The 27,831-nt window shown below is 51.6% G+C and overlaps 1 protein-coding gene and 1 long non-coding RNA gene across 13 annotated transcripts in view; one reads left to right on the top strand and one right to left on the bottom strand.

Annotated features, from left to right (window-relative positions):
• LOC102694789 (disks large homolog 4-like) overlaps positions 1 to 27,831 on the top strand; it is a 111,818-nt gene that overhangs the window by 57,360 nt on the left and 26,627 nt on the right. For 6 of the 11 annotated variants that reach the window (XM_069186782.1, XM_069186780.1, XM_069186781.1 and 3 more), the window contains 2 exons: positions 5,808 to 5,972; positions 10,277 to 10,333. In XM_069186782.1, the coding sequence (XP_069042883.1) occupies positions 5,808 to 5,972; positions 10,277 to 10,333 (222 nt within the window). Of the gene's footprint in view, positions 1 to 5,807; positions 5,973 to 10,276; positions 10,334 to 16,165; positions 17,332 to 27,831 lie in introns of those variants that run through there. The other 5 variants (XM_069186783.1, XM_069186785.1, XM_069186786.1 and 2 more) reach the window with 3 other exon arrangements.
• LOC107076569 (uncharacterized) lies at positions 5,892 to 17,097 on the bottom strand. 2 transcript variants are annotated; one of them, XR_001477778.2, is made up of 5 exons: positions 17,009 to 17,097; positions 12,182 to 12,425; positions 11,147 to 11,216; positions 10,222 to 10,657; positions 5,892 to 6,643 (listed from the first exon to the last, which is right to left on the bottom strand). It is a non-coding gene; the product is annotated as an uncharacterized lncRNA (long non-coding RNA). The 2 variants fall into 2 exon arrangements; XR_011188618.1 differs by having other exon boundaries at positions 12,284 to 12,425.

Raw genomic sequence — 27,831 nt, 5'->3', positions numbered from 1 at the left:
GTGTGCAGGGCTCTTCCTCAGCAGCAACAGAGTGTGCAGGGCTCTTCCTCAGTAGTAACAGAGTGTGCAGGGCTCTTCCTCAGTAGTAACAGAGTGTACAGGGCTCTTCCTCAGCAGTAACAGAGTGTACAGGGCTCTTCCTCAGCAGTAACAGAGTGTGCAGGGCTCTTCCTCAGTAGTAACAGAGTGTACAGGGCTCTTCCTCAGCAGTAACAGAGTGTGCAGGGCTCTTCCTCAGCAGCAACAGAGTGTGCAGGGCTCTTCCTCAGTAGTAACAGAGTGTGCAGGGCTCTTCCTCAGCAGTAACAGAGTGTACAGGGCTCTTCCTCAGCAGTAACAGAGTGTGCAGGGCTCTTCCTCAGCAGTAACAGAGTGCAAGGGCTCTTCCTCAGTAGTAACAGTGTGTACAGGGCTCTTCCTCAGCAGTAACAGAGTGTACAGGGCTCTTCCTCAGCAGTAACAGAGTGTACAGGGCTCTTCCTCAGCAGTAACAGAGTGTGCAGGGCTCTTCCTCAGCAGCAACAGAGTGTGCAGGGCTCTTCCTCAGCAGTAACAGAGTGTGCAGGGCTCTTCCTCAGCAGTAACAGAGTGTAAGGGCTCTTCCTCAGTAGTAACAGTGTACAGGGCTCTTCCTCAGTAGTAACAGAGTGTACAGGGCTCTTCCTCAGCAGTAACAGAGTGTGCAGGGCTCTTCCTCAGCAGTAACAGAGTGCAAGGGCTCTTCCTCAGTAGTAACAGTGTGTACAGGGCTCTTCCTCAGCAGTAACAGAGTGTACAGGGCTCTTCCTCAGCAGTAACAGAGTGTGCAGGGCTCTTCCTCAGCAGCAACAGAGTGTGCAGGGCTCTTCCTCAGCAGCAACAGAGTGTGCAGGGCTCTTCCTCAGCAGTAACAGAGTGTGCAGGGCTCTTACTCAGTTGTAACAGAGTGTGCAGGGCTCTTCCTCAGTCGTAACAGAGTGTGCAGGGCTCTTCCTCAGTAGTAACAGAGTGTAGAGGGCTCTTCCTCAGCAGTAACAGAGTGTACAGGGCTCTTCTTTAGTAGTAACAGAGTGTGCAGGGCTCTTCCTCAGTAGTAACAGAGTGTGCAGGGCTCTTCCTCAGTAGTAACAGAGTGTGCAGGGCTCTTCCTCAGTAGTAACAGAGTGTGAGGGCTCTTCCTCAGTAGTAACAAAGTGTGCAGTTTGTGTGTAAGAGTCCATTTGTATCTTCCAGTCTTCAGATACCTGCATGTGTGTGTTTGTGGGAGTATTTTTGAGAGTGTGTGATTGAGTATGTCAGCTTGTGTGTTTGAATGTGTGTCATCTTTACTTCACCATTCCTCTCAACGCAGTGCTACGCTGTTACTTTCTGTCCCATACTGTAGTAAACTGTAGTAAAATGACTACAAATATGCTGCTAATTAACTCAGTGCAAACCAACCACAAGACTCAAAGTGGAAGACAAATCTGCCAAATCTGCAGTTGTCACTGAGTTACCGGCAAACTGCTGAGCACAACAAAAACCAGCTAATTGCTATGATCTCTGAGCTGATTGTGAGAGGAGAGGGACAGTGACTCTAGCAGTGTCTCCAGTACAGTCAGGTGTGACAGTGTGTGTGTGTGCTGGTGAATTCAGGGTGAGTGTGAGAGGAGAGGGACAGCAGTGGCTCTAGCAGTGTCTACAGTACAGTCAGGTGTGACAGTGTGTGTGTGTGCTGGTGAATTCAGGGTGAGTGTGAGAGGAGAGGGACAGCAGTGGCTCTAGCAGTGTCTACAGTCCAGTCAGGTGTGACAGTGTGTGTGTGCTGGTGAATTCAGGGGGAGTGTGAGAGGAGAGGGACAGCAGTGGCTCTAGCAGTGTCTACAGTGCAATCAGATGTGTATGGGATATGACCCACAATGGAAATGGCTTTTGTGACAACAGGATGTGCACAGAGTAGTTCGTGATGTAAGAGAGATATTCTCGAAATCCAAGGACGATTGAGATATTGATATCTGAAAAAACTGCTGTCCAGAAGTGTTCAGCTTCACCTTGCAATGTCACCAGTTCCAGCGAAAGGCCTGTGGTGATTTATCCACCTTCTTGTTGGTTTATTATTTGTGCAGCACACCAGCAGGACACTTGTGTCAGGGGACTGGCGTTCTGCCGCTGCTGTTTGACTTTTCTAATTCAGCCCGTTAATTGTGGAGTCGCTGAGGTGTCAAGTGCAGTTTATTTCCGTGTCTGATCAGCAGTACAGCCCCCCCCCCCCCGTGCCAGATCGGATCTATCTTGCTCTGGTCTAGAGCAGCTCCCTTTCTCTCCTTCACTGCTCCCACAAATTGAAATGACAGTTTTACTACAGCCATAACATAATTACTTCTAGAGAGGCTGAGTCTGGCTGGGACAGGGGACAGGAAATCACACACTGGGCTGCAGCTCTGTGCTGAGTTTCTCCCTAACAGTGCAGCAGAAAGTGCATCTCTGGCTCTGCTTCTCCCTGCTGGCAGTGGGAGCACAGCCTGTCCTAGGTTTGGGTCACTGAGCCTGTCCTCTTTGGACAGCCAGGTCTGTCTGTGTCCAGTTTGTGTCCAGGCTGTGGTCACTAAGCCTGACCTCTCTGAACAGCCAGGTCTATCTGTGTCCAGTTTCAATGTCCAGGCTGTGGTCACTGAGCCTGTCCTCTCTGTACAGCCACATCTGACTGTGTCCAGTTTCTGTGTCCAGGCTGTGGTCACTGAGCCTGTCCTCTCTGTACAGCCACATCTGTCTGTGTCCAGGCTGTGGTCACTGAGTCTGTCCTCTCTGGACAGTCAGGTCTGTCTGTGTCCAGTGTCTGTGTCCAGGCTGTGGTCACTTTGCCTTTCCTCTGTGGACAGCCTGGTCTGACTGTGTCCAGTTTCTGTGTCCAGGCTGTGGTCACTGAGCCTGTCCTCTCTGGACAGCCAGGTCTGCCCGTGTCCAGTGTCTGTGTCCAGGCTGTGGTCACTTTGCCTGTCCTCTCTGGACAGCCTGGTCTGACTGTGTCCAGTTTCTGTGTCCAGGCTGTGGTCACTGAGCCTGTCCTCTCTGGACAGCCAGGTCTGCCCGTGTCCAGTGTCTGTGTCCAGGCTGTGGTCACTGAGCCTGTACTTCATCAGCAGCTGTTTCTCTTTGTTGTCTGTCACTGTGATCAGTTACGAGCGTGTGTTGTCTTTTCAGGGCCCAGTAGTGTTGCAGTATGTGTTATGATTCTGTGTGTGTACCAGTGGGAGAGATAGTGTTGGCATGTGTTGTGTGTACCAGTGGTGAGTTAGTGTTATATGTGCTGTGTTTGTGTGTGTGTCTCCCAGTGGTGAGAAAGTGTTGTGTGTGTTGTATTTGTGTGTGTGTACCAGTGGTGAGGTAGTGTTGTGTTTTTGTGTGTGTACCGGTGGTGAGGTAGTGTTGTTTGTGTTTTTGTGTGTGTACCGGTGGTGAGGTAGTGTTGTTTGTGTTTTTGTGTGTGTACCAGTGGTGAGGTAGTGTTGTTTGTGTTTTTGTGTGCGTACCAGTGGTGAGGTAGTGTTGTTTGTGTTTTTGTGTGTGTACCAGTGGTGAGGTAGTGTTGTGTTTTTGTGTGTGTACCAGTGGTGAGGTAGTGTAGTTTGTGTTTTTTTGTGTGTACCAGTGGTGAGGTAGTGTTGTTTGCTTTGTGCTGGAATGTGTTTGACTCCTCTCTTCAGTCAGAAGATCAGCTAATACCTATGTGTGTTGCAGATTGTGTGTTAATAGAAGGAGTGTGTGTATCCAAAGGTGATGGTAGGGAGCAAATCTCTATTTTACTGAATGGCATTTATTTGGTATTGTGGCTTTTCAGGACATGCGCTGCCTGGTGCTCCAGTCATCTGAATGACGTGGATCACAGCAGGTGATCAACTCTTAAAGGCACAAGCCTGCAGAAATATCTGCATCTTTGACTCTCTGAGGCCAACTCCAGTCTGCACTCTGCTGTTGCCCTTGCTGTGACCAGGGTTTGCCAGCAGCTATGGGGCTCTGTGCTGGAGCACAGCAGGCTTGCACTCATTAGGCTCTCCTGAGTTTGCAGGGCCATGGCGCCCCCCCGTGGCAGGCTGGAGCACCTGCGAGCTTGCAGGTTTCTCGGTGCCTCTGATGACAATGTACGCCTTCCTGCGCTTTGTGGGCAGATCACCAGGATCATGGCTGCCATCATGGACTGGGTATGAAACAGGAATATGCTGATCCCAGATAAAGAAAAAACTACACATTGTGTCAAGGCTGTGAGCTGCATTTATAATTGGAAACAAGGGCACACTTCAAAGAATTCACAGAGAAGCTCGAGATGTACATGGGCTCTCTGGCGCCATCTGGTGATCGCACTTGAGGAAAGCGGTAGAGTTACACTTGGCACTGGCTTCAGATTGGAGGCTCTCCTAGATCAGCACAGTGAGCCAGACTGCTGCTGCTCTGGGAGCTGAGAATATCGATGATGTCATGGTGCTGCAGTTGTCCAAAATCCTTGCTTGTTTGTACTTCCCTGGTGGGAAAGTTTGGCTTAATTATTAAATTGACATAGTTGAATTGCTGTGAACCTGCTATGCCTATTAATGCCCAGCAAGAACCTGACAAGTTCTACAAACCAGAGATGCAGTGTTTCGGCAGTGGAGACTTCTTCATGTGTCTACTGCTCCTGAAGATGGTTCTACAGCTAAACCGTTGTGTCTCTTTTCTTTTCAGTTCAGCATGGAATGAACCTTTACCAGTTCCTTTGCAGCCTATCCGTGCTGACACAGCTCCCTACTTAAAATTAGTTCATTTTAATTCATTAAAATTAGGATGGATGAGATGCACATTACAGTCTCTACAGATCTAATGTAACTTCACAGTATCATTACAGTACCATGAGTGTGAATGTGAAGATACAGATGAGCTGGACTGAGTGTCTTTACAGTCTCTACAGATCTGATGGTGAGGAGTGTGAGTGTGAAGATACAGATGAGCTGGACTGAGTGTCTTTCCAGTTTCTACAGCTCTGATGGTGATGAGTGTGAATGTGAAGATACAGATGAGCTGGACTGAGTGTCTGTACAGTCTCTACAGATCTGAGGATGCCTATGGTTCTGGATGAGGTGAAAGAAATTGTTCAGCATTTGCACAGGCTGAATTGTGAGACACCCTGCTGATCAGAATCAGATCCTGCTGCTGCTAATGATGATGAAAATGATGTCTAAGATGCTGAAGACATTAACCGTGATGATTTTAATGATGATGAATGATGTTTTATTCATCTTTGTGACAATATCAGTCTCTTGTGGCTCACGTTCTCTCTGCCCCTTCTCTCTCCCTCTCCCACCTCTGACTCCTGTTCTCTCACCGTCCCTTTCCCACTCCCTCTTTTTCTTATTCCTATCACTCCCTCTCCCATTCTCCCTCATTTCCACTCTCTCCTCCTCCTCTCTCCCTTCTCTCCTCTCTCTTCACCCTCTCTCCTCCTCCTCTCTTCACCCTCTCTCCTTGCCCCCTCCTCCCCCTCTCCCCTGTCTCTCTTCTCTGCCCTCTCTCCCCTCTCTCTCCTCTTTCCTCTCTCTCCCCTCTCTACCCCCTCTCTCTCCTCTCTCCCCTCTCTCCTCCTCCCCCCTTCCTCCTCTCCCCTCTCCCCTCTCTCTCTCCTCTCTCTCTCTCCTCTCTCTCCCCTCTCCCCTCTCTCCCCTCTCCCCTCTCTCTCTCCTCTCTCCTCTCCTCTCCTCTCTCCCCTCTCTCCTCTCCCTCCTCTCTCCTCTCTCTCCCCTCTCCCCTCTCTCCTCTCTCTCCCCTCTCTCTCTCCTCTCCCCTCTCTCCTCTTTCTCCTCTCCCCCCCCTCCCTGCTGCAGAAATACCGGTACCAAGATGAGGACACGCCCCCTATGGAGCACAGCCCGGCTCACCTGGCCGGTCAGGTGAAGAACCCAGAGCTGGTCCAGGTGTCTGAGAAGAACCTCTCGCCCATCGACAACGTGCACGGCTACACGCCACACACCCACCTCTCCCCCATGAAGGTAGGAGGCGCTGTGAACATAGAAGTGTCTCCGTCTCTGTCCCCCCTCTCTCTTTCTCTTGCACTGTTCCACGTGTGGCTCGGTCTCTGTCCTCGTCCATCTGTCCTCCTCTCTCCACCCGCACTGGCAGCGTTGCTGTGCTGCCCTCGAGCAATACTGCTCCCAGTGTCTGGACACTGGACAGGGTTTCCACGTCCAGCCTGTGTGAGTCTTGTATTGTATTGTAATGCTTTCATTCATACATGGCTACCGGTATAAACTGGTGATAACACTCCAGTGCACACTGCCACTGGGAGCCACTGGGAGCAGCAGACCCACGCAGACTCAAGCCCGCCTTGCGTCTGTGTCCCCCTCTGTCCTGTAGGCCTGCTGTCCAATTCTGTCATCATGTCCTGCTGTGTTTCCTCTTGAAGTGGTATCTCTTCTCTTGTCCTGTTGTCCACCTCTGTCTCCTTGTCCTGCTATCTGTCCTCTTGTGCTGGCGTCCAGCTCTGTCTGTTACGTGTCGTTCTGGTTGTTGGCTGGTTGTGGTTAGGAGCAGTCGCCTCTCCATCGCTGGGCAGCTTGTGTCCACAAGCGGGACAGTAATGCTGTGGTGACAGCGGTTGCCGGCACAAGATGCTCTCAGCACTCCCTGAGTCCTGCGCAGTGTCCTGGCTGCAGGGGAAGTCCTGTAGAAACATTGGCATTCACCTGCTCTGTCTGAGGTGATCTGACTGTACTGTAGACACTGCTAGAGCCACTGCTGTCCCTCTCCTCTCACACTCACCCTGAATTCACCAGCACACACACATTGTCACACCTGACTGTACTGTAAACACTGCTAGAGCCACTGCTGTCCCTCTCCTCTCACACTCACCCTGAATTCACCAGCACACACACACACTGTCACACCTGACTGTACTGTAAACACTGCTAGAGCCACTGCTGTCCCTCTCCTCTCACACTCACCCTGAATTCACCAGCACACACACACTGTCACACCTGACTGGACTGTAGACACTGCTAGAGCCACTGCTGTCCCTCTGCTCTCACACTCACCCTGAATTCACCAACACACACATTTTAAAATACTTTCCAAACATATCCAAAAGTAACAATAATTAATTACAACTTATAAGGGAAAAAGGGTAGTAAACAAGGCATTCAATTTTCAGTTCTTGACTGGGGAGAGGGAGTCCTCATGTGGTGACAGCTGGTACTGCACCTTCCAGAACCAAGGACAGCTCCTTCTGTAACAGCACGCCTTTCCCAGGTGCCTTGAAACCTATACTTTAACCCTCCTTATCTTTTTTTTCACCAAGTCTTTTACACTTAAACAGACCACACACACCTATGTGGCTTTGTGTCTTCTAACTCAGCTCAGCTCAAATAAAAAAAAGGCATTACAAAATGTTATAAGACTGCAGTATGGTGGACCAGGTATAAGGACTGGGTTCAGTTTCTGAGGCCCTGTCTGTATTTTATCTAGCTATTTGTAATAATTGTAATCATAATAATAATTATTATTATTATTATTTTTATGATTCCCCCATGTTTGCGTGGGCCTCCTCCAGGTGCTCCGGTTTCCTTTCACAGTCCAAAGACTTACTGGCTGGCTAACTGGCTGCTGGGATACTGACCCCAGTGAGTGGGGTGTGAGTGTGTGTCCAGGGCGTCTCCCACCTTGCGCCTGTAGCTTGTCAGGACAGGCTTCGGCTCCCCTGCAGAAAGCGATAAAGAGGTTAGAAGACAGGTGAATGGCTGGAGGGCAGTGTAGCAGGAAACTGAAAGGGACATTTTGTTCTCATGCCTTAAGCCTCCTATACTTCAGACCCTTCCCTGTGACACTAAGCTGGCTCTTAGATTATGTCCAGATAGCAAGCCTGACTGGAACATCCCAGCTTTGACTCTAGGCACCTGATCGTTACAATACGACATAATCCTCAGCGTCAGCGGAGAGCCACATATCCCCAGTGAGGGTCACAGCCACCCAGAGCCCATCCCGAAAAAAACGGGGCGCAAAGCGGGGTTACACCCCAGACAGCTGTCCACAGGGCAAACACACAGATAACTTACAGACTCCCATTCGCACCGTGATGTCACCCACCCACTGACCCTGAGGGGTGGGAGGACAGCAGAGCTCCTAGAGGGAACAAACACAGGGAGAACATGCAGACTCCACACAGAGAGTGCTCAGATCCCAGAGGTGATACCAAGGAAGATGAGGATAATCTACATTGCTGTGGCTCACAGGCTCAGGGAAGACCTAAAGAAGGCAGGGGATGTTGAAGGTTAATGAGAGAGCGCTTCATTGTGTCGCGGTGCAGCGTGTGAACCTGTCTGCTCCCAGCCCGTGATGTACCTGTGTTGTTGTGTGTTGCACTCTGCTGTGCAGTCTGTGATGGGCTGGTGTGTTGTTGTACATTGCACTGTAGTGTTTTGATGCTTTTCAACATTTACAGTAATTGTTCTTACAAGGATTTGTGATCCTCTTTGAGTCTGATCTGCGTGTCTCTGTGGCTGTGTTAATATGTGCTGTAGCTCACTCTCTGTCACACTGTAGACTGAACCCAGTCACTCTCTCTCTCACTTGTTCTGTCTCTCTCACTTTGTCTGGCTGAACCCTGGTGTTCAGGGCTCAGCTCTGTGTGTGAGTCTCTCGCTCTGTCTCTCCCTCACTGTGTCTCTCTGTTTCTGTGTGTGTCTCACTCTCTCTGAATATGCAGGTCTGTGTGTCAGTCTGTCAATCTGCCTCTCACTGTTTCTGTCTCAGTGTCTCCCAGTCACACACTCCCTGTGTGTCTCACTCTCTCTCTCCCTGTCCTGATGAGGCTTTGCTGTCTCACTGTCTGTCAAAGGCTCTTTTTGATGGGCTGCATTAAAGCTGTTTAATGCTACGAGATGAGTGCTATTACAAAATAAATAAATGCCTTTGTTTTAATCCTACTGTCCTGCATTGTGTATACACCCCAGCCCCCTGCTGTCTTACACAGTGACTCTGTTGTAAGACTCTGCCCCCTAGAGGCATGGAGTTGATGTGGCTATCACAGCACCCCCTTGGAAAAGGTCTGATTAAATGTTTCTGTTTGGAGTCCTGGCGAGAGCAGTCTGTGAGAACAGAGCTCATGGGGCTCCAGACCTGTTCAGTCCTGTTCAGAGTGCAGGAGAAACCCCTGCAGTCCAGGCAGAAGTCTTTCTCCTCACTCTCACCAATTCTCCTGGCAAATTGGTTGAGTGTCCCCAGGGTGTAGTGCAGTGCTGTGCAGTGGGAGTCTGATAACTGACACTGTAAACCCTGGACTGGATCAGACTGCTGTGCAGTGGGAGTCTGATAACTGATACTGTAAACCCTGGACTGGATCAGACTGCTGTGCAGAGGGAGTCCGATAACTGACACTGTAAACCCTGGACTAGTTTAGACTGCTGTGCAGTGGGAGTCTGATAACTGATACTGTAAACCCTGGACTGGATCAGACTGCTGTGCAGTGGGAGTCTGATAACTGACACTGTAAACCCTGGACTGGGTCAGACTGCTGTGCAGTGGGAGTCTGATAACTGACACTGTAAACCCTGGACTGGATCAGACTGCTGTGCAGTGGGAGTCTGGCCGACACTGTAAACCCTGGACTGGATCAGATTGCTGTGCAGTGGGAGTCTGATAACTGACACTGTAAACCTTGGACTGGATCAGACTGCTGTGGAGTGGGAGTCTGATGGCCAACACTGTAAACCCTGGACTGGATCAGACTGCTGTGCAGTGGGAGTCTGATAACTGACACTGTAAACCCTGGACTGGATCAGACTGCTGTGCAGTGGGAGTCTGATAACTGACACTGTAAACCTTGGACTGGATCAGACTGCTGTGGAGTGGGAGTCTGATGGCCAACACTGTAAACCCTGGACTGGATCAGACTGCTGTGCAGTGGGAGTCTGATAACTGACACTGTAAACCCTGGACTGGATCAGACTGCTGTGCAGTGGGAGTCTGATAACTGACACTGTAAACCTTGGACTGGATCAGACTGCTGTGCAGTGGGAGTCTGATGGCCAACACTGTAAACCCTGGACTGGATCAGACTGCTGTGCAGTGGGAGTCTGGCCGACACTGTAAACCCTGGACTGGATCTGACCAGTTATTTTATGCTATGGGAGTTGTGTCTGTGTTCCTGTGAACTACAGAAATTGAATCAGGAAGAAGCGTGTTGTGATAGCTGGCTACCTACTCCTTGCCTCTAAGTACTCTTACTGTTCCACTCCCTCCACTTACCCCCTCCTCGCTGTTCCAGCCCGCAGTCACACCCCCTCCTCTGTTATTTTTCCAGCCGGTACTTCTCTCTGCCGGCCAGACCCCCCTCTACACCTCCGCTGCCTCCACACTGGTAAGCTGCACCCGGAGCTCTTCCTGTACTTGTAGGTGTCTGTCTGTTTCTATCACCTGCATGACTTTTCCACCCCTTCCTGTGTGTCATCTCTTCCCCCGTGTGGCGTACTGGCATACTCGGGCGGGGAAAGAGCTCATCCCGGCCGGAATGTCCATTCCCACCGCCCTGGGCTCCAGGGTGCAGGTTCAAATCCCAGGTGGGGCACAGCTGCTATCCCTCAGATCGCTCCAGAGCACGCCCTGCTGTGTACATGGGGGCTGTAGCTTAGTGTTTGTGCACCTGGTCACATAAAGACTTCTCTCTTCTTATTGCATCAGTATGCTGAAACAAGGGAAACATTGCAAAATGAGTATTCTGGGACAGTCTGCATATTCTAAGATTATTGTTCAGAACCTGTTACCAGCTGTGTTGGTGGTACCTGAGTACGTTTGACTGATTTACCGTTTATTGAGAACTTCAGATCTCAAATGTTTGAGTAGGTAAAACCCTAGAAAAACGTCCAGTGAAGTTCACTAAGACTGAAATGAGGCCGCTGTCAGTTTAGATGGAATGGAAACTAGCAGGCCTGAGTGAAAGGGGTCCCCTAAGCACAGGAGTGGGGGCCCCCGCCATAAACGTTGCACAATCCAAACCCTGACTGTTTGACAAATGGAAACGCTATCCATGACTCCTCAGGCGAGTCCAGTAAAGCAGTCTTGGTCAGGAAGCCTGAAACTGTGGGTCAGCTCTTTAGTATTCAGAGACAGGGATGACGTCACTGGTCGATGTTATGCAAGTGCTGTAGTTATTTTGCAGAACCATCTGCAGTACCTCACATCATCCACAAGGTGTCACGATTCTCCGTATGCAATTCTCAGTCCAGCTCTCCGCGAGGGGACTGCTGTAATACAGTTAGACAGGCCTGTGTCACTGCTGTGGAAGAGAGAGCAGTCTGCAGCTGGAACTGTGAATTATTCCAGTTAGACATACAAAACACTCTTGAAATGAACTGCACTAAGCTGAACTGATGATTTCCTGTGTCCTCTGCCTGTGTTGTGTGTACATGAGAAATGATTGCTTCCATGCTTTAGCATAAGGACTGCAATTGTAAGAGTTCGATACATTCTTGTTCTGTTGGTCAGAACAGTTCTGGTTCTAATGGAAAGAGCAGTGACACCCCCACTCCCTGCCCCCCTGCAGAAACTGACATGCACACACTCCATCACTCGCCTGAGGCTGTCTTCCGTCGCTATAGTAACGGGAGGAAGGTGGTCTCCTAGCAACATCATCCCTGTTTGTATCATTTTATTCAGAAGTAGTGGTGTTTAACAGACATGAAAGGAAGTGAGGATGCTACTTTCTGACACAGAAAATAGAGGTCCCCTGCAAAAGGTGGAGGAGAAAGAGGCAGGAAGAAAAAAGGGAGGCTTTTGACTGCGGGCCAAAATAGACAGGGAGGAGATAGATTGAGGACAAGAAAGACAAACTAGAAAATCCTCACAACTCCCACCATGCCACCCCCACAAATACACATCAGAACTGCTTCCTCAAACACAGGGTTTCTCTACAGCTCTGATGGTGATGAGTGTGAATGTGAAGATCCAGATGAGCTGGACTGAGTGTCTTTACAGTCTCTACAGATCTGAGGATGATGAGTGTGAGTGTGAAGATACAGATGAGCTGGACTGAGTTGCAATGTGGTGTAAAGAAAGTGTTTATACCATAGCAGTGTGTGGTGCTAGTATGGTAGAATCCCGGTAAAAGGACAGAGACACATGGTGAAGTCTTGGTCAGTATAAACTGTGGCAAAACAAAGTCTGTGTCCAATATCCGTGTGGTACAAATGCGAATGTCATATGAATTTACTGCAGTAAACTTGTGTTCCTTTCCCCCGTCCATCTGCAGAGCCCTCCCCGTGCAAGGCTGGGCTTTCCAGGCGGCTGGGCAGTGTTACTGAAATTCAATTACAGAGTCCGGAATCCGGCGCAGCTGAGCCCCAGGGGCTCGGAACGCCATCTTCCCCGTCAAGCCGCCGCCTCTCCGGGCTGATTCCTCTCTTCCTCTCTTTCCCTCTGAATGAGGTGCACAGCAGTAATTACAGAGCCCCGGTCTGCAGGGAGAGAGAGCAGCAGGCAGAGCCAGCAGGGGAGGGAGGGAGAGAGAGGGGGGGAGACAGAGGGAGAGAGAGACAGGGAGGGGGAGAGGGAGAGAGAGATAACAGTGACCAAAATTCCTACCACCACAAAGCCCTGCTGAGCCAAGAGCTGAGCCCAAAACAGAGCCCCCTGAGCCAGCTGGTCCTGAGGCTCACCGACCTGAGCCACACCGACACCAGCCAGCCTCAGGACAGCACTGCTAGAGCACCACAACTCACACTCAACCACATCACAGCACAGATCAAACAGCAATATCTCACACACTGGGACACACACACACAAACACAACATAAACTGGAATGCTACAGAACCCTAAACAGACAATACACACTAGCTGAATATTTGACCAAAATAAAAAATAACAAACAGAAACAGACCCTGACAAAGTACAGGCTCAGTGACCACAACCTGGCCATAGAAACTGGGCGACACAGGCAGACCTGGCTGCCCAGAGAGGACAGGCTGTGCTCCCACTGCCAGCGGGGAGAAATAGAGACAGAGGTGCACTTCCTACTGCACTGTGACAGATACTCTGGGATTAGAGAAACATTCTTCCCGAAATTCAGAAATCTAATCCCAGAGTTCCCACACCTGCCAAAACCACAACAGGTCCCAATCCTACTGGGAGAGGGAGGAGGGAACTCAGTTGATCTGGCAGCCCAGTATGTGATCTCCTGTCACAGCCTGAGGAATAGTGAGTCCGTCTCCCAATAATGCTCCATCCGCCTACAGTATATGTCGATATTATATAATATGTCTTTGTTGTAAATGTCTGTAACATGTCTGTAGATTTTATTTTACTTCTATTTTTTGTTTTGTTCTATGTTAATTTTATTATTTTTATTTGCTTTGGCAACACTGATTGTACCTATCGGTCATGCTAATAAAGCACCTTGAATTGAATTGAATAGAGGGAGAGGGAGAGGGAGGGAGAGAGAGACAGGGAGAGAGAGAGAGTGAGAGACCAGGACACAGGGAGAGAGAGAGAGACCAGGACACAGGGAGAGAGAGAGATGGGAGTTTTGACCTGGCAGTGAAGCCACTGAGGGAGAAGGCACTCAGGGCCTTCTACGCAATAAGAAGGAGGCTCTTCAACATCAACCTACCAACAAGAATCTGGCTCCAAATATTTGAAACTGTAATCCAACCTAATGCCCTGTACGGCAGTGAAGTGTGGGGTCCCCTCACAGACCAGGATTACATTAAATGGGACAAACACCCCACAGAAACTGTACACATGGAGAGCTGTAGAAACATCCTCCGTGTGCAGAGAAAAACACCTAACAACGGGTGCAGGGCCGAATTAGGCCAATACCCATTATTAATCAACATACAGAAGAGGTTAATAAAGTATTGGCTACACCTAAAAAACACTGATCAAAGTTCCTACCACCACAGGGCCCTGTTGAGCCAAGAGCTGAGCCCAAAACAGAGCCCCCTGAGCCAGCTGGTCCTGGGGCTCACTACCTGAGCCACACCAGCCAGCCTCAGGACAGCACTCCTAGAGCACCACAACTCAGAATCAACCACATCACAGCACCGAGCAAACAGCAACATCTCACACACTGGGACACACACACACAAACACAACATAAACTGGGATGCTACAGAACCCTAAACAGACAATACACACTAGTCGAATATTTAACCAAGATAAGAAACAGCAAAAGAAACAGACCCTGAGGAAGTACAGGCTCAGTGACCACAGCCTGGCCATAGAAACTGGGCGACACAGGCAGACCTGGCTGCCCAGAGAGGACAGGCTGTGCTCCCACTGCCAGCAGGGAGAAATAGAGACAGAGGTGCACTTCCTACTGCACTGTGACAGATACTCTGGGATTAGAGAAACATTATTTCCTAAATTCAGAAATCTAATCCCAGAGTTTCCACACCTGCCAGAATCACAACGGGTCCCAATCCTACTGGGAGAGGGAGGAGGGAACTCAGTTGAACTGGCAGCCCAGTATGTGATCTCCACATACTGGTCACAGCCTGAGGAACAGTGAGTCTGTCTCCCAATAATGCTCAATATGTTTACAGTATATGTAAATATTTTTTATATGTCTTTGTTGTAAAATGTCTGTAGATTTTATTTTACTTTTATTTTTTATTTTGTTTCATATTAATTTTATTTTTATTTGCTTTGGCAACACTGATTGTACCCATCGGCCATGCTAATAAAGCACCTTGAATTGAATTGAATTGACAGAGGGAGAGGGAGAGAGAGAGAGAGACGGGGAGAGAGAGGGAGAGAGATAGAGGGAGGGAGAGAGAGACAGGAAGAGGGAGACAAAGGGAGGGAGAGAGAAGGAGAGGGAAAGAGAGACAGGGGGAGAGAGGGAAGGAGAGAAACAGATGGGGAATGGAAATGTGGCAGAGTCAGGGGAGAGAGCAGAGAGAAGGAGTCTTGTCCGAAATGCAAATCGTAGCCCACACTAGTCTTACTGAGCCTCTAACTCAGATTCTAGCCCTCACTGGGGTTCGGAGCCCGAGCAGTAGCTCTTTTCCCACTGTCCTGTTCCAGCTCCTGGTGGAGCTGGCCATGGTGCTGAAGGCAGAGAGCAGCACAGAGCACAGCAGAGCTGCCTGGGCAGTGTTTTAGTGGTCAGTGTGGAGCTGCGCTGGTCAGTGTGGACCTATGCTGGTCAGTGTGGACCTATGCTGGTCAGTGTTTTGGTGGTCAGTGTGGACCTATGCTGGTCAGTGTTTTAGTGGTCAGTGTGGAGCTGTGCTGGTCAGTGTTTTGGTGGTCAGAGGAGACCTATGCTGGTCAGTGTGGTGCTGTGCTGGGAAGTGTTTTGGTGGTCAGTGCAGATCTGTGCTGGTCAGTACGGTGCTTTGCTGGTCAGTGTGGTGCTGTGCTGGTCAGTGTTTTGGTGGTCAGTGCGGACCTGTGCTGGTCAGTGCAGAGCTGTGCCGGTCAGTGTTTTGATGGTCAGTGCTGTGCTGGTCAGTGCAGAGCTGTGCTGGTCAGTGTGGTGCTGTGCTGGTCAGTGTTTTGGTGGTCAGTGCTGTGCTGGTCAGTGTTTTAGTGGTCAGTGCGGACCTATGCTGGTCAGTGCAGTGCAGTGCTGTACTGGTCAGTGCAGAGCTGTGCTGGTCAGCACTCAGCTGTGCTGTGGTGGTCGATGGTGGTACTGGTTTTTGTGGTTTTGTGTTGTAATGTAAACCCAGCTGACAGGTTTAAATCGATTGATTCATTCTCGCCCTGGTCTTCATTGCTCTCTACTGCTCTGTGCAGAGGTGTTCAGAGCCGATACAGTTCGATTAAAAGACTGCGATGGGACACAGTCCTGCCGTCTATGGGCCATAATTAGTTTTTTCTGAAATCAATGACGTGCTGCAGTACAGCTTTGTGCTCGTTTATACTGGTCCATACAGAGTGTACCGCGGATGGCCGGGGTAACTGACGAACCGCAGGACGGGTTTTTTAAATGACTGGCTGTAAAAGACTGCTGTTATGCAAATCTGTTTGGCGAGCGCCTTGCAGTATGTAGAGGCGAGCGGTGGGTCCTTCTCTCTGAGCTGGATTAATTCATCCTCGCAGGAGAATGAATGAAGGGTCAATAAACTTCAAAACGATTAAATTGATTACCACGCAGGATTAATAGACCTCGTTCTTTAAGCTAGTGCGTGCTCCGCCTGCACCTACTACGTACCTGTATGTGTAGACAGTTACATGGAAGTAATCCGGTCCAATTCCCCCCCGCAGTACACGCCCGCCCCTCTCCCTCACTCGGCGATACAGACCGAGCTGACTGGTGGCGGGCTGAGACCAGAGAGGGCGGGCGTGTGCAGATACTGGGGCCGCCGATACCCAGGAGGATAGAGAGAATGAGAGAGAGAGAGAGGGGAATGCCCGTCTGAGAGGGAGAGAGACTGCGGCTCGCAGAGAAGAAGGAAGCGCCGCTTGTCTTGTGCTGTTTTTTACCTCCCTCGCCCACAACTCTGCGGAGGAGACCGGACCGGCACCGCGCTCTCCCTGCAGGGCTGCGGAAAGACTCCGGCGACGTCAGAAAGGATCCCCCTTCCGCTGCGCCTTGCGCTTGTGTTCAACAGAAATGTGAGTTTGTGGCGGCTGGCTGGGGGGCGGAGGGAAGAGGAAGACTGAGACTCGCCTCTTGCGGGAGCCGGGTGACAAGCGAGCTCGCGCACCCCCCCCCCCTCCTCCGCCTTTTATTTGTGCGCGCGGACACCTCGGCTCCACTCGGCGCGAGCGGGGGGCCGATACAACCGGCAATAAATATTTCAGCGAGTGAAAGAAAATCTGAAGAGCGCGGAGACGGGGAAGAACTACATCGTCGAGCCGCCTCGGCTGCCCCCGGTCTCTCTCTCTCTCCCTGCCTTTTCCTCTCCGGACTCTCGCCGGATCAGTCTTCCTGCCGAACCGAGCCTTTACCGCTTCAACCCACGATTTGTGGACTATCAATTCCGGACCACCGAGCGCCGGACCGCTCACCTGCACATCTTCTCGTTTTTTACATCGAATTTCCTTATTTTTAACTTTTTCTCTCGCATGTAGCCCGTCCGTATTCACCTTTTCAGCGGTTCTTCTACCGATGTCAGTGTTGCCGGGTTTGAAAGCAGGGGGGAGTCTCGCAAAGTCTGGTCAGCCGTCAGTATCCCGTTCCCAGCTCTATCCCGGGGAGCCTCTTTTCCTTCCTCGCTCGGCTCTGAACGGCGACGCCCCGTCTCTCCCCTCCTCGCCCCGGGAGCGGGCTGACTTGCCGCCCAGCCGCGGTCCCGGCGGCCGCCGGCCCGGGCCCGGTCATGTTCGTGTCGGTGTGGTACGCCAAGAAGATGGGCCGCCGGTTCATCAATAACGTCCGGAAGGCCAAGAAACAGCGGCACCGGTTCACGGTAGGAGCGGCTGGCTCTCCCGCCGGGTGTGTGTGCGTGTGGCAAGGCGCCGGGCAGCTGTTTCACATTCCCCGCACACGGGCTGGGGGCTGTGGAAGAGCCTGAGCCGGGGACAGACCGCCTTATCCTCGACAAGCAGCGGCGGACCCCACGGGCCACCCCGTGTCCTGCGTGATTGTGACACGGCGTGCGTGGGCGCTGGTGCATGCGAGAGCGTGAGTGAATTTACAGGAGGGGGGTGTGTGCGCGAACTGTGGGGGGTGTTTTCAGCCCCTCTTCTTGAACAGACAAGAGAGGGGCTAAAACGCAAAAAAGAGGCAGAACCACCCGCAGTGTTTTGTCCCACGGGGCAGAAGACGAGCTTGTTTTTCTGTCTGAAATGCGCCCTGTAGTTTGGTTAGTAGCAGGCATTGGCCGTTATTACTGGTGTTGAGCGATTTAAGAGCTCCCCGATGAAGTGGGATTACTGGTTCATTCGGTTTCCTTTCTGGAAAGAGCCCAGCAACCTGCACGTGCTTTGAGCTTTCCCGTGTGAGGTGAACTGTAGGGGTTGCCCGTTTCTGCTGCTCTATAAATGTTTTTTGCCGTCTTCATGCTAATATTACCACTGCCGATGATCAGAACTGGAAAGTCTGTAGTGCCCGTGTCTGGTCAGGTCTGTTCCCATCAGACTCTGCTGTCCTGCTTGTAGATCTGTTCCCATCAGACTTTGCTCTCCTGCTTGTAGATCTGTTCCCATCAGACTTTGCTCTCCTGCTTGTAGATCTGTTCCCATCAGGCTCTGCTTTCCTGCCTGCAGATCTGTTCCAGTCAGGCTCTGCTGTCCTGCTTGTAGATCTGTTCCCCTCAGACTCTGCTGTCCTGCCTGTAGATCTGTTCCCCTCAGGCTCTGCTCTCCTGCTTGTTGGGCTGTTCCCGTCAGATCAGAACCCCTGTACACCTGCAGTCTGCGATCCTCACGTCACGCTAAACATCCCAACCACAGCCAAAGCCTCTCAGCAGAGCTAAAGAGAGAGCAGCTTGCAGTACAGGAGACCACAACGCACTGTAGCACTCGTTTCATTCCCATGGCCACAAAACAACAGCCGCCGGGTCTGATTTTGAACACAGAGTTGTGCTGTTCCACACCTGGGGATGTCGCAGCCCAGTTCCCACTCCTCTCTGGTGCTCCTTCATTTCCGCTCTGGGCAGAAGGGCCCCGAGGATCTCTAGTCCTTCCGGCGGAAAGCCGTGCTTGAATCTGGGAGGCCGTGGTCCCTGGAGTGCGGGGAACGCGCGTGTCAGCTGCGTGTTACATGAGCCCTTTACCGGGCCTGGTGAGCAGAGGGCAAGGGGCGTGGCTCTGTCCTGGCACACAGGGGCCAGTCAACAAGCTCCTGGAGGCATCAATGGGAGCAAAATACACTGTAAAACTGCTGCAGTTCTGCCACAGTTACTGTTGCAATATTATTATTGTTGTTATGTTTAGGACAGATACATCTGTCCACAACGTCTTTCACTGCTGTAAGGTTGTAGGATTCTGAAAGTTCCTGTAACTTCTAAATGCTGTACTTGTGATGTCTGTGTATGTGGAGGACACAGCGGCGTTTTTGTTTAATTGCTGTGTGTGTCTGTGTGCGGGCTCACTGGGGTGTGAATGTATAAATACGATTGAGTGGGTGCCACTGAAAAGCACTATTTTAGGGCCGTTTATGCAACACTGCACTGTTCCTGGCTCAGTGTGTAGAGTAATAGAGCAAGCACTATGGTGTTAATCACTGCAGCTGTATGTGAGTATGAGCACACTCTGTAGTGATAAACACTACAGTTGTGTGTGAGTGTGAGCACACTAGTGTTAAACACTGCTGCTGCGTGAGTGTGAGCTCACTATAGTTTTAAGCACTGCAGCTGTTGGAGTATGAGCACACTCTGTAGTGTTAAACACTGCAGCTGTGTGTGAGTGGGCACTCTAGATTTTGCAAGTGTCCAATTAATACTTCTCTGTAGTGTGTTTCTAATTACTTGATGGTCAGTGTGTTCACTCTACTGCATCTCTAATGAATACAGCGCGTCTTTACTGTAGCTGTTAATGATCAATACTAGATAGCTTGACGGTACAGTATCTGTTACTGATCTCTCCTGGATCTGTAGCTGATCAATGCTCAGACTCTTTACTGCAGTGTCCCTAATGAATCAGTCCCCAGTGTCCTTTACTGTAGTGTTTCTTGTATTGATCCCAGCCGTTGCCTTTGCTGTGTGAGGTACCAGTTCTGCATAGTGCTGGGAATCTGTCACTACAGGCTGAGTGCGTGGGCGTGCCTCTCTCTTGGCACGTTCCGACTGACCAGGAGATTTCCCCGGTGAAATCACTTGGGGTCAGATGCACCAGCCTGTCTAGTGTGGATTTCCAGGTTTTTTTTCAAGAAAGCAGCTGTCTTTTATCAGAGTGCATCTCCAAAGCCCCCAAGGGGTTACGTGAGCTGCTGACTCATTCAGAACTGCTGAGTTTTTCCAGGCTCCTGATATCTTGAGGCTGTTTTTTAGCTTTTTTAGCAACGAATCCAAACGCTAATTATTTGAGCAGATGCTTTTATTCGAAGCCTTTGAGTGTTGGTTAAAGATCGCAAACTCCCAGTTATCCTCTAATGAAGGCTCACTGGTGGTGAGCCCCTATAGTCCAGACAAGGCCAGGGTAATTAGCCCCACTGTGAGTGGGATCCCCTGAGTGTCAGTGTTCAGTCAGCTAACCTGGGCTTCTGACACCACAGCGCTGCCCTTGGTCTCGACTGGATACCTGCAAGCTCAGTGAGAGAGGGACCACTCCCCCATCAGCACTCACTCTCCTGATGGGCGCTGGAGGATGAGTGAGCCAGCCATGGAGTGTGGGGTTAGTTACATCTCTGATTGTGTAAGGTCAGAGCACGGGTAGTTTCCAGTGTCTCCCTGATGAACAGGCCCTGTCGGGCACTTGTGTTCAAAGCTTAAGAAGTTGTTTACGCAAAGGGTGGTGGGTGTCTTGAACACGCTGCCCAGGCATCTTGTAGAAGTAGATTTTTTGGGATAATTCAGGCGCTGATTGGATGACAAGATCCTCGGATCCATGAGCAATACTGTTGAGCAAAGGGAGACTTCAAACAAATGGTCAAAATCTGGAAAATATATTTTCAATGCCAGCCCAGAATACGTCGGAACTGTTAGAGAAACGAGGGCCAGGGACGCCAGTGAGATTGAAGAGAAAGGGACTGTAGCAGAGATCTCTCTTCAACCGGGCGGGTTGCTGTGGTTTCCTGGGATCTCATTGATCCCAGGATCTCATCATGCAGCCTGAACAATCCCAGAGAATCTGCTTCAGCATGGTGGATGGACGGCTCATTCGGCTTGATTTCACTTGGATTCCTGTGGGTGTTGTGGAGAGTGTTTGAGGCTGGAGAGGCCCTGTGCAGTGTCCTCTTCTGCGCTGTCCCCACAGCTGGGAAAGTTCGCTCGCTCCTTTGCTGCAGTAGGGGGGCGTGACGGATGCTCTCGGAACCTCAGTAATTGCTCAGAAAGGCTTGGATTGCGTCTCTGGAGAGCGAGAGCAAGAGGTTGGTTTATTAAAAATCGTCTCCATCCATCTCTGCCGCTGTGTTAATGAAGTCGCAGCGGGCTGCTCGCCTCAGCCCACCGCAGTGCGAGGATGTGATAGTTGATTCTTCTTTCAGGGATCGCTGTGCTAGAGTGTGTGGTCAACAGAGCAAAGCGACAGCCGCATGTTTCTCAAAGTGCCAATAAAGATGGCCTTGCTTCAGATCACCAGTGCTGTCACAGTGTTCCTCAGTCCTCCAGGACTGTCACAGTGTTCCTCAGTCCCCCAGCGCTGTCACAGTGTTCCTCAGTCCCCCAGCGCTGTCACAGTGTTCCTCAGTCCTCCAGGACTGTCACAGTGTTCCTCAGTCCCCCAGCGCTGTCACAGTGTTCCTCAGTCCCCCAGTGCTGTCACAGTGTTCCTCAGTCCTCCAGGACTGTCACAGTGTTCCTCAGTCCTCCAGGACTGTCACAGTGTTCCTCAGTCCCCCAGCGCTGTCACAGTGTTCCTCAGTCCTCCAGCGCTGTCACAGTGTTCCTCAGTCCTCCAGGACTGTCACAGTGTTCCTCAGTCCCCCAGCGCTGTCACAGTGTTCCTCAGTCCTCCAGCGCTGTCACAGTGTTCCCATAGTGCTCCAGGACTGTCACAGTGTTCCTCAGTCCCCCAGTGCTGTCACAGTGTTCCTCAGTCCCCCAGTGCTGTCACAGTGTTCCTCAGTCCCCCAGCGCTGTCACAGTGTTCCTCAGTCCCCCAGGACTGTCACAGTGTTCCCATAGTGCTCCAGGACTGTCACAGTGTTCCTCAGTCCTCCAGGACTGTCACAGTGTTCCTCAGTCCCCCAGCGCTGTCACAGTGTTCCTCAGTCCCCCAGTGCTGTCACAGTGTTCCTCAGTCCTCCAGCGCTGTCACAGTGTTCCTCAGTCCCCCAGGACTGTCACAGTGTTCCCATAGTGCTCCAGGACTGTCACAGTGTCCCTCAGTCCTCCAGGACTGTCACAGTGTTCCTCAGTCCCCCAGCGCTGTCACAGTGTTCCTCAATCCTCCAGGACTGTCACAGTGTTCCTCAGTCCTCCAGGACTGTCACAGTGTTCCTCAGTCCTCCAGCGCTGTCACAGTGTTCCTCAGTCCCCCAGGACTGTCACTGTGTTCCTCAGTCCCCCAGCGCTGTCACAGTGTTCCTCAGTCCTCCAGGACTGTCACAGTGTTCCTCAGTCCTCCAGGACTGTCACAGTGTTCCTCAGTCCTCCAGGACTGTCACAGTGTTCCTCAGTCCTCCAGCGCTGTCACAGTGTTCCTCAGTCCTCCAGCGCTGTCACAGTGTTCCTCAGTCCCCCAGGACTGTCACTGTGTTCCTCAGTCCCCCAGCGCTGTCACAGTGTTCCTCAGTCCTCCAGGACTGTCACAGTGTTCCTCAATCCTCCAGGACTGTCACAGTGTTCCTCAGTCCTCCAGCGCTGTCACAGTGTTCCTCAGTCCCCCAGGACTGTCACTGTGTTCCTCAGTCCCCCAGGACTGTCACTGTGTTCCTCAGTCCCCCAGCGCTGTCACAGTGTTCCTCATTCCCCCAGCGCTGTCACAGTGTCCCTCAGTCCCCCAGGACTGTCACAGTGTTCCTCAGTCCTCCAGGACTGTCACAGTGTTCCTCAGTCCCCCAGCGCTGTCACAGTGTTCCTCAATCCTCCAGGACTGTCACAGTGTTCCTCAGTCCTCCAGGACTGTCACAGTGTTCCTCAGTCCCCCAGCGCTGTCACAGTGTTCCTCAATCCTCCAGGACTGTTACAGTGTTCCTCAGTCCTCCAGGACTGTCACAGTGTTCCTCAGTCCCCCAGCGCTGTCACAGTGTTCCTCAATCCTCCAGGACTGTCACAGTGTTCCTCAGTCCTCCAGCGCTGTCACAGTGTTCCTCAGTCCCCCAGGACTGTCACTGTGTTCCTCAGTCCCCCAGCGCTGTCACAGTGTTCCTCAGTCCTCCAGGACTGTCACAGTGTTCCTCAGTCCTCCAGCGCTGTCACAGTGTTCCTCAGTCCCCCAGCGCTGTCACAGTGTTCCTCAGTCCCCCAGCGCTGTCACAGTGTTCCTCAGTCCCCCAGGACTGTCACAGTGTTCCTCAATCCTCCAGGACTGTCACAGTGTTCCTCAGTCCCCCAGCGCTGTCACAGTGTTCCTCAATCCTCCAGGACTGTCACAGTGTTCCTCAGTCCTCCAGGACTGTCACAGTGTTCCTCAGTCCCCCAGCGCTGTCACAGTGTTCCTCAATCCTCCAGGACTGTTACAGTGTTCCTCAGTCCTCCAGGACTGTCACAGTGTTCCTCAGTCCCCCAGCGCTGTCACAGTGTTCCTCAATCCTCCAGGACTGTCACAGTGTTCCTCAGTCCTCCAGCGCTGTCACAGTGTTCCTCAGTCCCCCAGGACTGTCACTGTGTTCCTCAGTCCCCCAGCGCTGTCACAGTGTTCCTCAGTCCTCCAGGACTGTCACAGTGTTCCTCAGTCCTCCAGCGCTGTCACAGTGTTCCTCAGTCCCCCAGCACTGTCACAGTGTTCCTCAGTCCTCCAGCGCTGTCACAGTGTTCCTCAGTCCTCCAGCGCTGTCACAGTGTTCCTCAGTCCCCCAGCGCTGTCACAGTGTTCCTCAGTCCTCCAGCGCTGTCACAGTGTTCCTCAGTCCCCCAGCGCTGTCACAGTGTTCCTCAGTCCCCCAGCGCTGTCACAGTGTTCCTCAGTCCTCCAGCGCTGTCACAGTGTTCCTCAGTCCTCCAGCGCTGTCACAGTGTTCCTCAGTCCCCCAGTGCTGTCACAGTGTTCCTCAGTCCCCCAGTGCTGTCACAGTGTTCCTCGGTCCCCCAGCGCTGTCACAGTGCTCCTGAGGCCTCAGCAATGTGAGGTGTTTTATAATGGTGTGGTGTGGAGCTTCTGGGCTTTGGCAGGGCTGTCAGTGTGAGTGAGGCAGGCTGGCCGACGAGGGAAATCGCGTTAATTAAATCAGCGGGAGGGAGCTGAAGCTGCTGAGCTGTGCTCTGATGTGCCCTGGGACTGTGGAGCAGAGCACAGCTCTGAGACACACTCTCACTGGCGCTCTCCAGCCAACACAGCCATGATTATATAAGCACTCCAGGGCACAGCCAGGTTATCACAGTGTGAGAGAATAAATGTGTACTAGGCTGCTCACTGCCTTTCTCTCAATTCTTCCCCCTATCTTTTGCTGTCTGATGTGCTCCTATCTCATTCTCTTCTACCTCTCACTATTCTCATTCCTTTTATCTATCTTTCTCTCTCCTACCTTTCTCTCTATTTATCTCTACTTCCTCTGTCTCTATAGCCTTCTCCAGTGTCTGCAGTTCAGTACAGTGCGTATATGCTGGTGAATTCAGGGTGAGTGTGAGAGCAGAGGGACAGCAGTGGCTCTAGCAGTGTCTACAGTACAGTCAGGTGTGACAGTGTGTGTGTGTGCTGGTGAATTCAGGGTGAGTGTGAGAGGAGAGGAACAGCAGTGGCTCTAGCAGTGTCTACAGTACAGTCAGGTTTGACAGTGTGTGTGTGCTGGTGAATTCAGGGTGAGTGTGAGAGGAGAGGGTCAGCAGTGGGTCTGATAATGTGTGTATTAGTTGTGATGACTTATTCATACAGTGTCCTATTCCCTGCACCACTCAGTCAGATCTCAGCCTTCTCTGAGTCCAGTGTGGGACAGTACTGCCCGTCTCCATGACTGCACTTCACGTAATGAGGCTCAGCTGAACATCCACTGCGCAGCTCGGCTCAGACAGTCACTGTACTCACTCCCATCGCTCCCCTGCTCTCTCACACTCTGCACCTCCCCTCCCCCTTTTTCACTCCTTCCTTTTGTGTCCCTCTGTTCTTCTGTCCCGATTTCTCACTTCCTTCCTCTCATTCCCTCAGTTTCCATGGCTCAGCTGGACCATCTGTCTTCCTCGACAGTGATGTTAGTGATCAAATTAATCATTTGATTGATACAGTGCAATAACCAGTGCACTAATTTAAGAATTAATATTACTAAATGAATAATTTGCTCTTCTTCTGCTCCTCCTTGCTTTTTCTGAACTCTGTGGTCTCCTCTTTGTTCTGTGTTCACCATGTTTCTCTAATTTCTCCCACTCCAGACTCAACCTTTACTGGGTTATTCATGTAGTTTTTTTAAAAAAAGCTTCTTAACTATTTGCTGTAACTAGCCAGTGGCACAGGGTGGCTCACAGGTGAGGAGGCCTCCCGGTTCTCAGGACTGCGGCACCTGTCTGGGTGGAGTTTGCATGCTCCCCCCCCCCCATGATCCCAGGGAGCTGTACCATGTGCTTCAATTTCCTTGGGAGATTGGGGAGATCCCAGTCCTTGGGATTGGAAGATGTGAGAGATGGATTGGGAGATTGTAGGAGATGGGTTAGGAGATGGTAGGGATTGGGAGATTGTGGGAGATGGGTTAGGAGATGGTAGGGATTGGGAGATTGTGGGAGATGGGTTAGGAGATGGTAGGGATTGGGAGATTGTGGGAGATGGGTTAGGAGATGGTAGGGATTGGGAGATTGTGGGAGAATGGAGAATGGTGGGAGAAGATGAGATTTAGAGTGTTCATTAAGAGAGGCAGGGAGAGAAATGTTCATACAAGTGAATAAACAGTATAAATAGTACACAATAGTGTTACAAATCACTTGACCAATATAAGGAGATCCACTGAAACCATTTCTGACAGCCCTGTCCTCCCTCTCTTCACTCCCAGCCTGCGCTCCCCCACAGTTACAGCTGCAAGCGTCCCGATCGGGAAGCTGGCTGTGGTCTGGGGGACGGGAACGCGCCGGCTGGCGGAGGAGAGGATGATGAAGAGGGGCGCGCAGATCGGGCCACGGCGACGGCTGCCAGCGCGGCGCGAGAGTTATTTATAGAGACTCGTCTTGTTTCCCTTTCGTGCTTCCTGACAGCCGCGGTGTCTTTAAAACCATAATTAACACTCATTAAAAGCTGTCTGCACTGCTCGTCTGATGCGGCGACGGGTCTATTTATAGAGAGAGTCTCTAAAGCGCCTTGACAATCCGGCACAAGCAGCAGTCCCTCCGCTCTCTCTCCCGCCGCGGGGAGACGGGGCGGGGAGCGGGTGAGGGGAGACCCCTCCGATGTCTCTCCCTCCGCGGGAGACAGGGCGGGGAGCGGGCGAGGGGAGACCCCTCCGATCTCTCTCCCGCCGCGGGGAGACGGGGCGCGGCGCGGGCGAGGGTTGGGTTGTCCGGATCCCTGGATTCCATCCTGCCTCTTCTGAATTGATCCTACAGAATCCGCTCCAGCCGTGTTCCTCACCCCCACCCCTCTTTGTGTAAAGGAGTGTTGTCTGTCCCGAACACTCCCAAACTCAATCCTGTACCCCCTCCTGGGCACTGGGCTGGGGCGCCAGAGGGAGGGAGGGATGGAGAAGAGTTTTTCTTGTGTCAGCGGTCGGTTAGGAATTGATCGCCCAGTGGGGAGCCTTGGACAGCCCCCACACGGGGGCGTTTTCTGCCTGGCTGCCCAGCAGCGCAGGGCTGGTCAGACCGGTGTGCGAGGAGCCGGAGCTCTTCAGCGACTTGTCACCCGCCAACGGATAAGAGCCGACTGCACAAATGCAGGCTACGTGACCACGGATCAATTAATCACCACAAGGACAGGAACGAGCTCGATTTTTCTTTTACAGATTCATTGTCTCAGAGCTTCATTAGCAGGACTGGTGAATGACAGTGTTGCCGATGCAGTAACAATTAGCAAAACATGTACAGGCATTCAGGACAATAGAGTATTCTTATCGTTAGAGAGACAGACTCCGTGGTGTCCACCTGTGAGCTTTAACTTTCTCTCTTCATCTCTCTGCCTCTCCTTCACAGTCCCCAGACGTCTCCCTCTCTTTCTCCATCACTCTCTGCCCCTCTCTTGCCTCTCCTTCTTCCTGTCTAGACTTGGATCAGTTTGCCTCTCTGGCTCTCCATCGCCCTCTCTGCTCTCCTCTGTAACACTCCCCACGGCACACGCCTGACACAAACGACCTGTTGTTTCAGGTCAGACAGATCCGCTCTCTGCGGTACAGGAAGTGGTCTTGTAGCTTTATGGAGTAAACCTGACTGGGGGTCAGTTATATGTGATGGATAACCATCTGCATCTCTGCCCGCTGGCTGCTCATGTCCAGTTCCCCCTGAGCTGCTGTGATCCAGATGTGACCATGCTGAATTCTGACTGCGCCTGAGCTGGATTCATAAGAGCTGCTCTGATAGAGGACAGTTGTACATATGAGTCAGTGGGTGATGCTCAGTACACCCCCCCACAGCTCCTGCTCGTGTCTCACATGTCCAAGGCCATTGTGCAGCTTTTGCAACTTTTGCATATTGTTGGGCAGCTCAGTCCCTCTCTCTTTCTACCTCCGCATTAACCCCCCTGTCCCTCTCTCTCACTCCCTCCCTCCTCAACTTCTCTCATCCCTCACTCTTCCTCACTCCCTCTCTCCTCAACTGATATCTCATCCCACACTCTTCCTCACTCCCTCTCTCCTCAACTGATCCCTCATCCCGCACTCTTCCTCACTCCCTCTCTCCTCAACTGATCTCTCATCCCACACTCTTCCTCACTCCTTCTCTCTTCAACTTATCTCTCATTCCTCACTCTTCCTAATTCCCTCTTTCATCCTTCACTCCCGCTGTCCTCAACTGATCTCTCATCCCACACTCTTCCTCACTCCCTCCCTCTCAGGTCCCAGGTTCCTCTATCCCGATAGTCATTAATTGACAGTTTTGTATTATAATTGCTGGAAAGTGCTGGTGCAGAAGGGCCTGGTTGCCTAGACAACAGGATTTCCCCGGAGGCCTCGGCAGCTGTTGCCATGGAGTAGCCATGGCAACGGGTGGTCAGGGATGGAACGAGAGAGGGATGGCACCTTGGCACTCGGCATGGAGCAGGAGGCCTGGCATCGGGAGAGAGGGAGAGTCTGGCAAAGG

The sequence above is a fragment of the Lepisosteus oculatus genome, chromosome 3 (assembly GCF_040954835.1).
Source record: "Lepisosteus oculatus isolate fLepOcu1 chromosome 3, fLepOcu1.hap2, whole genome shotgun sequence".
Lineage (NCBI taxonomy): Eukaryota > Metazoa > Chordata > Actinopteri > Semionotiformes > Lepisosteidae > Lepisosteus > Lepisosteus oculatus.
The sequence above is the reverse complement of the archived record's forward strand: the minus strand, read 5'-3'. Positions and strand labels throughout refer to the sequence as shown.